Source organism: Giraffa tippelskirchi, chromosome 13 (assembly GCF_054371585.1).
Source record: "Giraffa tippelskirchi isolate mGirTip1 chromosome 13, T2T-mGirTip1v1.2.pri, whole genome shotgun sequence".
NCBI lineage: Eukaryota > Metazoa > Chordata > Mammalia > Artiodactyla > Giraffidae > Giraffa > Giraffa tippelskirchi.
This window is the reverse complement of record NC_137287.1, coordinates 118146988-118159388: the sequence shown is the minus strand read 5'-3', so window position 1 is coordinate 118159388 and position 12401 is coordinate 118146988. Positions and strand designations below refer to the sequence as shown.

The 12401-nt window shown below is 48.7% G+C and overlaps 1 protein-coding gene across 7 annotated transcripts in view; it reads right to left on the bottom strand.

Annotated features, from left to right (window-relative positions):
- Positions 1-302, bottom strand: part of ARFGEF2 (ARF guanine nucleotide exchange factor 2) — a 78548-nt gene extending 78246 nt beyond the window's left edge. For all 7 annotated transcript variants that reach the window (XR_014073101.1, XM_081556835.1, XM_081556838.1 and 4 more), the window contains exon 1: positions 18-302. Coding sequence is in view for 6 of the 7 variants with exons in the window: in XM_081556835.1 (XP_081412961.1) it covers positions 18-138 (121 nt within the window). In the remaining variant the exon portion in view is untranslated. The remainder of the gene's footprint in view (positions 1-17) is intronic.
- Positions 303-12401: the final 12099 nt, after the last annotated feature.

The following is a 12401-nucleotide window of genomic DNA, read 5'->3' as shown; positions in this document are numbered from 1 at the left end:
CGGGGCGGCTCACCCACCGAGCGCCACCTGGCAGGCCCTGCGCAGCTGGGAGTGCTGGGGCCGCTTCACCTCCTTGTCGGCTAGGATCTTCTCCAGGGCCCGGGACACGAACATGCTCTTGGTCTGGCTCTCCTGCATGGCCCCGGCCCAGCGGGGGCTAGCAGCCCCGCGGGCGGACGGCGCGAGCGGGCGGCCGAGCGAGGCTGCGGGCCCGGCGTCCCCGCCTGCACCAGCCGCGTCCGTCCACGCCACCCAGTCAGGAAGCGACGCCGCAGCCCCACGGCGCCGCCATGTTGGAGCGCGTCACGTGACCACGTGACCGGCGGAGAAGCGACGGCGCCCGTCAACCCCGTGACCTCGGGGGCGGGGGCCTGGGGCGGGGCGGGGCCTATACCGGGGGCGGGGCCTGTCACAAGGGGCGGGGCCAGGTGGGCGGGGATGGAGGAAAGGCGCGGGGAAAAGTTGCAGAGAGAGTAGAAATGGGCGGAGGCGGGGGGCGCGTGAAGGACAGAAGAAAAGAGGTGACAGGGAGGAGGGAGGGTGACGGAGGTGTGAGGAGAAAGAGGCTACGAGGAGCGTGAGGATGGGGGGAGTGACCGGGTAGGAGAGGCAGGAGAGAGAGGGAACTGGAGAGGGAGAGGGAAGAGAAGACTGGAAAAATGGGCGAGAGATGGCGAGAGAGGAAAGAGAGGAGGCGAGGGAGAGAGGATGGGAGAAAGTTGACGCGGGAGAGGTGGTAGGGGAGTCAGGGGAAGTGAGGAACAGGAGAAAGCTGGACGAGCAGGTGAGGGAAGCGAGGAGGTGGGCGGGAAGTGAGGGGCCGTGGGGAGATGGGGAGAGAGCAGGGAGGCGAAAGAGCGGCCAGGGGCAGAGCAGGCGGGTGGGGGAAAGACGGGGAAGAGCGGCGTGAGGAGCGAGGGAGCGCGGTGGGACCGAAATGCTGTGGGAGGAGGTGGAGGGGAGACGCGAGACAGCAGGCGGGGACCGAGAGAGAGCAAGGGAAGGCGGGGCTGGGGTGGGGCGAAAGGGCAGGTGGAGGGAAGGCTGAAGGAGACGGAGCGTTTGGAAGGAGGTGTGTTTATGCAGATTCTCCAAACGGGGTTTCCCCACCCCAGTGGCAAGACACGCGCCTTCCACGCGCAGCCCTCCTGCCCCTGGAGTAGAGCTGACACCTGGCATTCAGTCCAGGTGCTGCGTCCCTGCCGAGTGGTGTCAGGAAGGACCACCCCGAGTGCACCTCCCCCTGGTATCCATCTATTTCCACAAATCCCAGTTCTGTGTCTCAGGCGAGGGCTGAGGGTTGTTGGGGCGGCACTTGGGGGCATCAGACAGGGGAAGAAGGCAGAGATGGCCAGTGTCACAGGCCTGCCAGTGAGGGTAGGAGACAGATATTCTAGCCCACTCTCTCCCACAGCCAGTGATGTCACAACACCATCGGTGATGTCCACTGGACCCTCCCTTGAGCTTCCCCCAAGAGGGGCCGTGGTGCTTCTGGGCTCATGCAAGAGCATGGTCTTCCGTGGAATCTTCTAAACTTCTGACGCAGACATGCTCAGACGCTCAGGTGTCAGCTCCAACATCTCAGGGAGGCCCTGTCTCCCTCCAGCACTTTCTGACCTTTTTCACTAGTTGACTTCCTTGTCTGACTAGGGTACAGGCCACAGCGAGGCAGGCTACATCTCCAGGGCCTGGCCTGGAGCCAGGTTGCAGGTTTCATGGCCATAAATTCCATTGCCATCTCAAGACTTGGCAGCTCCTCAGGTCAAGAAGTAGAGTCTGTACAGAATGGATAAACAACAGGGTCCTACTGTTTAGCACAGCAAACTATATTCAATATCCTGTGATGAACCATAATGGAAAGAATGTATATATGTATAACTGAATCACTTTGCTGGATAGCTGAAATTAACACAACGTTGTAAATCAACTATACTTCAATCATTTTTTTTTTTTTTAAAAAGACTTTCTGGAACAGAGTCAAGTTTAAAGTGAATAAATATTATCTTTAAAAAAAGTCTGTTTCTCTACCCCCTTGGACTAGTCTCGTGATTTGCCTTGACCGATGAATGTGGTGGAAGTGAGGCTGTGCTCTTCCAGAACCTGGGCATCATGAGGTCTTCAGATGGATGTGTAGAAGCATCTGGAAGAAAGAGCCCGTGGAGAGAGAGGCTCGTTGTCCCAGCGCTCCTGGCTGAGTGCAGCCCCAGCTGACCCACCAGCCAAATTCAACAGCTTGAGAAACCCTGGTAAGACCAATAGAGAAACTGCCCAGGTAACCCACAGATTCGAGGAAAACAACAAATGATTGTTATTGTAAGCCACTACATGTTGAGGTAGCTTGTTATACAGCAGTACATACATCACCGAGACGCTCCTCAATCCTCATATGTTGAATGAATTAGTGAATGAATGAATGCGCGAAACTCAGAAGAATGCGGTGCGATCCACTGAATGACAGATGTTTTGAGCCCTCCCCGTGTGAACAAGGTCAGGCCGCATCATTCCCCAGCTGAAAGCCCTACAATGACTCCCCATCACTCCTGGAATTGAGTCTAAGTATCTCAGTGTGGCTGACTTCTCAGGCCTCATCTCTCTCCCTCTTTCCTCCTCATCAGAACTCTCCAGCCACTCTGCATCCCTTTTTGTTCCCATCCAGAGCTTGGCTTAGGCACTTCTGTTCCTCTCAATCAGTGCTTTTCCACGAGGCAGTACCACCCTCAGGGGAATTTTTGGAACTTTGTGGAGGAGGTATTTTTATTGTCATGATAGGGGAGCTGGATTGTTCGTCTGCATCCTGCAGAGAAGTGGACAAGCCCGTATAGCAAAGAATAATGTGTTATCTCATGTGACCGGACTAGACACTTCTGGAAGTGAAAAACCTATAATGAGGTGAACCTAGGACCTACATCTTCTCTACCTACAAACACAAAGCATTTTTAGTATGGTTTTAATATATATTGAATTTTCCAGGAATACAACTGTGGTTTATCTGGAACATGACCAAATGCTGTTCACCGTTTCAAAACCACATCACCAATGTTGAAGTCAATTATCATATTTGAGTTGCCCAATGGCACCCTGGCATTTGGAGCTGTCATAATCCAGAGGGTTCGACTTTCAGGTTCCAGCAGCTGACTGCTTTATTTTATCTCTTAGTGTAATTGCACCTGAACATTTATACATTGAAATAAAATCTGAAAATTACACATTGCTTTCCTTTTGTTTCATCTTTATTAGGTCATTATCTTTTCCAAGAAATTATGTGTGTGGGAAGATTTCATTATCTATGAATTTCATTTCAGAATAGTTAACGGAGGTAGAGTTTGCATCTGTGCAGCTGGAGACGTGGTCTGTGCTGTTCACATCTCAGCCCAGAGCACACAGGAAGTGCTCGATAAGTGTGGGACAAATGAATGAAGGACGGAATAGAGGGGGCTGGATTGGGGGCCACAGAACTTAGTCATTTAATCAGTAAGTTACGGGAGAGGTGGAGTAATTTCTATGTTTCTATGGCATAATAATCATCCCCAAAGACATCCACCTCTTAATCCCTAGTGAATAGACTATGTTAGAAGGCCAAAGGGACCTGGCAGATGTGATAAAGTTAGGAGCTTTTTTTTTACGTTAAAGGTTTTGAGATAAGGAAATTATCCTGGGTGATCTTGTTGACTCAGTGTAATCAGGAGCCCTTAGTAGGGGGACACAGAAGGGTCGGAGTAAGGAGGAGATGTATTGTTGGAAGCAGAAGTTGGAGTGATTGTGGGGCCACAAGCCAAAGAACACAGGCCTCTAGAAGCTGGGAAAGTCAAGAAACAGGTGCCCTGAGCGCCTGCTCAAGGAACACCACCCTGCTGATCCATTTCACCCTTGTGACTTCCCAAACCCTGAGAGCATACATTTGTGTTGCTTTAAGCCACTAAGTCCGTGGTCATCTGTTACAGCAGTTACATTTGAATTTCAGCTAGACAAGCAATCCTGGTTTTAGTATAAATAGGTCCCATGCGATAATTGGGACATAGTTATATTTTGGAAAGTATTCGTTGTCTACCTGAACTTTAAACTTAACCAGGCACGTTGCATTTTGTCTAACCATCTTCCTCCCAGCTCCCTTTGTCCAGTAGCCGTGTTGGACCCACGAGGCGCTCCTTGGGATAGGAGTTTTTCTCAGCAGAGCAATAAGAGAGAAGGCGCCTGGGTCCCTGATGTTCTGGAGACTCATGCCAATTCTGGGGTACCATGCCAGTTCTGGGGTGCTAACTTTTACATGAGATAGAAATAAGCACCTTTTCTTTTCAGTTCCCTCTCTTTCGCAGCTGAGTCTAGTCCTGATGGATAAAGTTGGCGGCCCACGCCGTCTGCTTTGACTCCTGCTCTCCTCTGAGTAATGTCTCAACTTGGTAACAAGTACCAGTCATTTAAGGCCCTTGGGGCTGTGCCTGCCGTCGGCCCTTCCAGCTGCCAGTCTGGTTTCTTCCCACGATACACAGCCTCTTTATAAATCCAGACGTTCTGGGTGTTCCCCCCGCTCCCACAGTGCCCTTGTGTGTCACTGCTCCCCTGGAAGCAAATTTACTTTCCATGTTTACTTTAAGGCAAAACTCCAGCGCAGCCTCCTTGATGCCTGTCAGCAGGGCTGGGGAGGGTGTTCAAGGCAGAAGCACCATTTGGTTGGAGCCTCATATTTAGGAAAAGCCTCCAATGTAGATTTTCAAGATTCTCTGGTATTCTTTCCAAAGAAGGTTATGTATACGGCAATTGTATTCTGGTTTTTTGGGGGTTTTTTGGCCGTGCCCTGAGGCATGTGGGATCCTTGTTTCCTGACCAGGGATCAGACTTGCACTCTCTGTATTGGAAGCACAGAGTCTTAGCCTCTAGACCACCAGGGCAGTCCTGTTCTCCTTGTTTGCATCCCTGTGTCCAGCTGCACTAAAACAGTGTTAACTCGCCCCATGTAAATATTTAAGACACCACAGTTGTGGGGTTTTGCTGTTTATTTGTTTGTCCCTGGATCTTGGCTTGGGCTCCCTGAGAAGAGGACCCCAAGACGAGGATTCCAGTGTGTTTGGGAGGTGATCCCAGGATACAGCTGCAGAGAAGTTACAGTGCAGCCCAGACAGGTGTGCTATCAAGCCCCTTCCCACTGAGCACATCTGGGGCTCCATCCCACAGGGCAATTCTGGGAGCCAGGGTAGGGATGCTTCCGAGTTATCCCAGCCTTGGGATGGGCAAGCCAGGGTGTCCATGCACATACTTCCCACCCATCATTACCTAAAGGCTGCTTCTAGGGGCATCAGCTCTGACACCGTGTCCTGCTTACGAGCCCAGGGCTTATGGGAAGCAGGCTTTTGCAGCGGAGGTGATTACTTGGGGGAAGTGGCTAGGGCACTGACAGTGTTGGCTACATGCTGTATTGGTATTCGTTTTGTTTTGTTTTTAAATATACCAGCCTCTTGGCCTGAGTGCTCTCTGTGGACACAGATGTATGCTTGGCTGAGCCTGGGACAGACCAGTAGAGCCAGTGGGTTGACACACTGGGGAGAGTTACCCAACAGTGAACAGACGGCCCTGGCCGCACACGCTGTTGTGGCTTCCTTCCCTCCCCTGTCTCACTTCCCCTCTCTCCTACTGATACTTCCCAAATAAACCATGTGCATCCGAATCCTTATCTCAGAATGAGTGAGCTCCTGGAGAACCCAACTGTGGTAGACAGACTGGTAACTCTCCAAAGATACCCACCCACATGCTAATCTCCAGAACCTGTGCCTGTTACCTTATGTGGCCAAAGGGACTTTGCAGATGGGAATAAACTGAGATTTTTTTTTTTAGTTTTTATTTTATATTGCAATAGAGTTGTGACTCTGTCTTCTAACAGTATGGGCTTCTCTAGTGGCTCAGTGGTAAAGAACCCACCTGCCAGTACAGGAGATTTGGGTTCGATCCCTGAGTTGGGAAGATCCCTTGGAGAAGGAAATGGCAACCCACTCCAGTATTCTTGCCTAGGAAATCCCATGGACCCCATGAACTGGCAGGCTACAGTCGATGGGGTCGCAAAAGAGTCGGACATGACTTAGCTACTAAACAACAACAAGTAGTTGATTAACAATATTGTGTTAGGTTGACTTCCATGGCAGCCCAGTGGTTAAGATTCTGTACTTCCAGTGCAGGGGGTGGAGGTTCAATCCCTGGTCAGGGAACTAGAATTCCACGTGCCGTGAGGTATGCAAAAAAAAAAAAAAAAATGCTGTGTTAGTTTCAGGTGTATAAGCTGAGGATCTTGAGATGGGAAGACTATTGTGGACTGTCTATGTGGGCTGAATATAATCACAAGAGTCCCCATGAAGGAGAGAGGGGGTCGGAAGAGTCAGAGTCAGAGCAGGGAGCAGTGATGACCAAAGCAGAGGGCAGAGTTATGCCCTTGCTGGTTTTGGAGATAAAAGAGGACCACAAGCCAAGGGATGCGGGCTGCCTCTCGAATGTTTATGGCAAGAAGACAGATTCTCCCCTAGAGATTCCAGAAAGGATCACAGCCCTGTTGACACCTTAAATTTGGCCCAGTGAGACCCATTTCAGACTTCTGGATTCCAGAACTGTAAGGTAATCAATTTCTGGTATTATAAACCACTGCTGCTGCTGCTGCTAAGTCGCTTCATTCATGTCCGACTCTGTGCGACCCCATAGATGGCAGCCCACCAGGCTCCCCCGTCCCTGGGATTCTCCAGGCAAGAACACTGGAGTGGGTTGCCATTTCCTTGTCCAATGCATGAAAGGGAAAAGTGAAAGTGAAGTCGCTCAGTCGTGTCCGACTCTTAGCGACCCCCACCAGGCTCCTCCGTCCATGGGATTTTCCAGGCAAGAGTACTGGAGTGGGGTGCCATTGCCTTCTCCTCATAAGCCACTAGGTTTGTGACAGTTTGTTACAGCAGTCAGAAGAAACTAAGCTCTAGATAGGGAGTGCATCAGACAAGGTTCTCAACTGTGAACAATAGCACTCATGCTAGATAATTTAAGCAGAAAACGGTTTTGTTAAAATATATCAAAAAGCTGGGACTTGCCTGGCAGCCAAGTGGCTAAGACTCTATGCTTCCCCGACAGGGGGCATGGGTTCGATCCCTGGTCTGGGAGCTAAGATCCTGCATGCTGCACTGTGCAGCCTAAAACATGAAAGTGAAAGTGTGAGTCACTCAGTCATGTCCAACTCTTTGTGACCTCATGGACTGTCGCCCACCAGGCTCCTCTGTCCATGGAATTCTTCAGGCAAGAATACTGGAGTGGGTAGCTATTCTCTTCTCCAGGGGATCTTCCCGACCCAGGGATCAAACCTGGGTCTCCTGCATCTCAGGCAGATTCTTAACTGTCTGAGCCACCAGGGAAGCCCAAAACATTAAAAACAAAATAAGTCACGAAGCTGATGCAAACTCTGGGAGGGCCAGAAAATCAGGTTTGGAGGCTCTGCAGCCAGATGCAATGCCCACATTTCACTCCTGGGCAACCCCAGAAAGATCCCCTGCCATCATTCTGGGATACAGGCTCCATGGACAAGGCTGGGAATCGGTGTCCTTTCCACAACCCCCACTTCTGCAAACTGCAGGCCTCTGCTACTCTTCTCGGATGGATTTAGGTACACCTTCTTCAGGGCACTCACCTCCAAACTGAAGGCTGGTGTGGGTGTGACTGATTAGCAAAACCATGCCACACGACACAAGGGAGGCTGGAGATCAGTTTCTTCATCAGTAAAACGGGAATAGTAGCAGTGGCAGCCTCTGGGTTTGTGTGAAAAGAGTCAGTGTATACAAAGCGCCTAGCTCATTAGCTTGCACGTAGTAGGGGCTCTGTATTTGTTCTCACTCAAAGGGCCAGTTTTTAACTTTCTCAGTAGATACCCACTGGGTGAAGAACAGTTTGAAGTTCAGGATGGGAAATAAAAGAGGAGAAGGCAAGGTCTCCCGGATCTTATATTATCTTCTACTACAATCAGGAGTGGAAAATAAGACGTGGTCAAGGGTGAAACAATACAAGAAATAAAATATCATGGATATAGGTGGATCCATAGATACAAAGTATAGATTAAGGGTTTTCAAACACCTGGGAGAGACAGGGTGAGAAATAACTGCTGAATGTATACGGAGTTTCTTCAGAGGGTGATGAAAATGTTCTATTAGATTGTGGTAATGATTGAGCAAGTCTGTGAATACACTAAAAACCAATGTCTACCTGAGGTGGGTAAATTGTATGACATATGAATTAAAGTTCAACAAAGCTGGTTTAAAAGTTAAGAAAATACACTGGAAAAATAACTAACAATGTAGAAATAAGAGAGCTAATAGTGGGTAACACACATAGTACTTCCCCCAGGTCACACTGTTCTACATGCTTCGCTTAAACTAGCTCAACACTACCCCAGAAGACGGGGTTGAAAATCGCAGGACATGACTGAGCAACTGCGCAAGCACACCCCAGGAGATACGTGTGTTAATAGTATCTCCTTTTACAGAAGAGAAAACTGAGGCTTTGTGAGGTTTCTTGTCCAAAGTCACACACAGCTTCACATGAGCGCGAGGGTTTGAATCCAGGCTGCCAAGCTCTCAGAGCTGAGCTCATCATCTCTACAGGGTGCTGTTTTAAGATGTGGCAACTTAGTAGAGTGACTCAGCAGGAGTTTGAGAGAGCCACAGAGGAGGGAGCGAGGAAGCTTTAGCCTAATCCAGGCAGAGAGGACAGCGACCAACATTTTCTTCTGTCCCGTCACCCTATCGGTTCCAGCCACTGGGGACACTGCAGCAAACAAAATGCCCAAGTCCTTACCCTCATTAAGCTTAATTTCTTTAAAAAAAATTTTTTTTATTTGGCCATGCCGGGTCTTAGTTGCAGCATTTGGGATCTTTAGTGCAACATGCAAACTTAGTTGTGGCATGTGGGATCTCGTTCCCTGACCGAGGATAGAACCTGGGCCCCCTGCATTGGGGGCATGGAGTCTTAGCCACTGGATCACCAGTGACATCCCTTATTGAGCTTAATTTCTAATGTGGAGAAGCAGATAAAAAACACATAAACTAACGTGGTGGGTATTGGAAGCCTTATCTGTATCACACTTTAAATTTTTACCAAGAACTAGTTGTTGTGGCAGGTTTAAAATATAGCCACAAATTCTCTGAGACTCCTCCCATTGAGAGGTGAGATCTATGTCCCAACCCTTGAAACTGGGTGGGCTGTTGAGGCGGTGATCAACTAATAGAGTAGGACAGAAGTGATGCTATGTGTTTTTGAGGCTAGATCATAAATATTGGTTCGGTTTCCACCCAGCTCACGGGAACACTTGTGTGAGCCCTGAGTTGCCATGTAATCAGGCATGCTGCCCTGAGTCCTCCATGCTGTGAGGAAGCCCAGCAGCCCACGTGGAGGGCCCAGGTGCAGAGAGGGAGGTACTGCCCCGACTCCCGCCCCGCTAGCTCTGGCTCCCACTGTCCCAGCCCCAGCCTCCATATTCACTTTCACACTCCAGTCACAGAAGAAACTTCCATCCAGAACTGCCAAAACCACATTCTTGCTGAATTCTCGACCCACAGAAACAGTGAGAGGGACTGATGATTAAGTCACCACGGTTTTTGTTGTTGTTGTTGTTGGAAAATTAAAATAATTTTTAAAGCCACTAAGGTTTGAGGTGATTTGTTCTGCAGTGCAGTAACCAGAACAGTTATTTAATTAGAAAAAATAATTTGACGACAAAGGAAATGATCACCCTGCTAGAATGGGTCTAAGTGAGAATACTCCAAAGAGGAAAGCTTCTGCTGTTTTCTAGCTGACAGGGGAAGGTGACCAGGAGCAGGAGAGGCGGTGAAAAACAGGAAGGTTCAAGACCAGTTTAGAAAAAAGTTAAATGATCTGGCCTCAGGATCGATCCGAATGTGAGGATGAGGGAAGGTAGAATGTCGAGAACGACCCCCGGTTTCTTATTCGGGGAACCAGACAGGTGGTGAGGCCATTTACCAAGCCAGGGAACATTGGAAGGGGTGGCTTCAGAAAGAGAAGGGTGTTACAGACTCCAGCTCCAAGATTACCCTTTCCAATGGGCATTTCTCTTAATCCTGGAGACAGAGAGCAGGGCTGTGCGTGCACCTTCCGTCGCGTCCGACTCTTTGTGACCCCATGGACTGTAGCCCACCAGGTTTCCCTGTCCGTGGGATTTTCCAGGCAAGAATACTGGAGTGGGTTGCCATTTCCGTATCCAGGGGATTTTCCCGACCCAGGGATCGAACCTTCGTCTCTTATGCCTCCTGCATCCACAGGCTGGTTCTTTCCCGGCTGAGACACTAACCTTTCTCTTTTTCGTAAAAGGCAAAGACCCTCCACCTCTCCTCCATCTTCAACTTTCACACAATCTATATCTTGGCCATCAGAGGGCGCCAATGTTCAGGCAGTTCAGATAGACGCCACCTGGATCTATTTTACTCTCTTCAGGGGGAAAAAAAAAAGGAGGGAAAAAGGTTTTGGCTTCCTCCTCTTGCCTTGAAATCATTTTCCTGAGTTACCTTGGCACCCGAAGAACCTCTAATAGTTATGTCATGTGTGAGTACCTACCAGCTTATTTTATTCCCCAGAGCTAATCCGAAAAAAATCTCCCTCACCGCAATTTCCCATGAGCCCATCTTACAAAGTCTGGGGACTTTTTCTTATTTATTTTCATTGCCAGTCTTGTGCAAAAATCAATCAAGGTTTTGGTACACTGACACCTCTGCATTATACTCCCTGTGACTCCCCTCCCCATCTTTGACCGTCTCTTTTGTTGCCTGTTCTCATTTCTGCATTTCCAGCAGGGAGCTCTGGGACTAACTAGAAAGGTAAGAAGATAATTCCTCCCCACCATGAGTTCAGCTACAACCGCCCTGTATGTCCCCTGAATTCTCCAAAGGGCTTTAGGAGTGGGGGTCGTGGGGTCTCAGTTTTACGGAGCCCAGCCCTCTGAAGTCTGCTGTCCCAGGCACCTTGTTGTCCCTCGTGATGGTGCGAGGACCCCACCTGTCTCCTGACCCTCTCAGGGACTGCTGCTTCCCTCTCAAAACTTCCCGGGATGGGGGGTGGGCAGGCAGTTAAAGGCTAGTTTCTAAGCTGGATCCTATCAGAGGTGATGGTTTTCAGAGTGTCTGGGGCCCAGGAGGAGAGCGGACCAAACCCTCCCCTTGCTTTCATGAATGCCGCAACTGGAAGAGATTATTTAGCAATAGAATCTCTGCTCCTAAAAGGTACCAAGGCTCTAGGAACTGTAGATTCTCTCTGGTCTGGGAAAAATTTCCTCCCAGACTTATGGACACGTAGAGTTCATCCCAGCCCACTCAGATCTCTGCTCCCCACCTGGTTTTCCCCACAGTCAGAACTGATTTCTGTCTCTGGGTTCTCTTATTACTTGTGCCTCAAGGATTAAAGCAATTATCCCCCCTATTTTTTCCTTCTTGGAACCCAAAGCTCCTTAAGGCAAGAACCACTTTTTACGTGTCTCAGAATTTTCTAGAGCTGGGGTACCTAACATCCCCCCAACTATACACACACACACACACACACACACACACACACACACACACACAACCTGGCTAGACAATGAGGAAGGTTTTAGGTTTGTTTTTGGTTTTGTTTTTTATTTTAACCAATTCAGGATACTTTGGGGAAAACAACAATGTAGTGAAATTTTTATAAACAACTGCTGTTTATTCTAATATTTTAATCTTTTCCCCCTTTTAAGGGATAGTGGTGGTTACAATGTCCTTTGTGAAATAATGATGAAAATAGCTCTCTAATTTTCTTTTATCTTGAGATCTTTACTTAGCAATATAAAAAGGAGACCATCTTGTGCAGATCACCAAATCATGTGTTTTGTGGAAATATGACATTTGTGGAAACGCCATCTGATTCCAGACAGCCCTGTGCCTAACTCAAGAAAAAGAGGAGAAAAAGCCATTGGGGTACTACTCACAACCTTTTCCACAGTTTTTTCGGGCCTGAACATCCACATTCATGCTAACAATAGCATTGGAGTCCCTGGATCAAACTGTGCCTGAAACCAGGACATCCTCTGGACTTTTCAGTTATATAAGCTAATAAGTTCCCTTTTGCTGCTTAAACCATTTGGGGTTGGGTTTTTGGTCACTTGTAATCAAGAGTCCTAACACATTTATCGAGCACCTTTATTCTTGTATTCAGGAGATACATTCCAAGTATTGCCAAGAGTTCATCATTCTGATCTAACAGCATGGGAGGAAACCAAATCTTGTAGGTAGAGTCCAGTCAGAGAAGAGTCCAATCAGGGAAGAGTCCAATCAGAGAAGTGTCCAATCAGAGAAGAGTCCAATCAGAGAAGAGTCTAATCAGAGAAGTGTCCAATCAGAGAAGCAGAAGCACCTCAAGTATTCAAA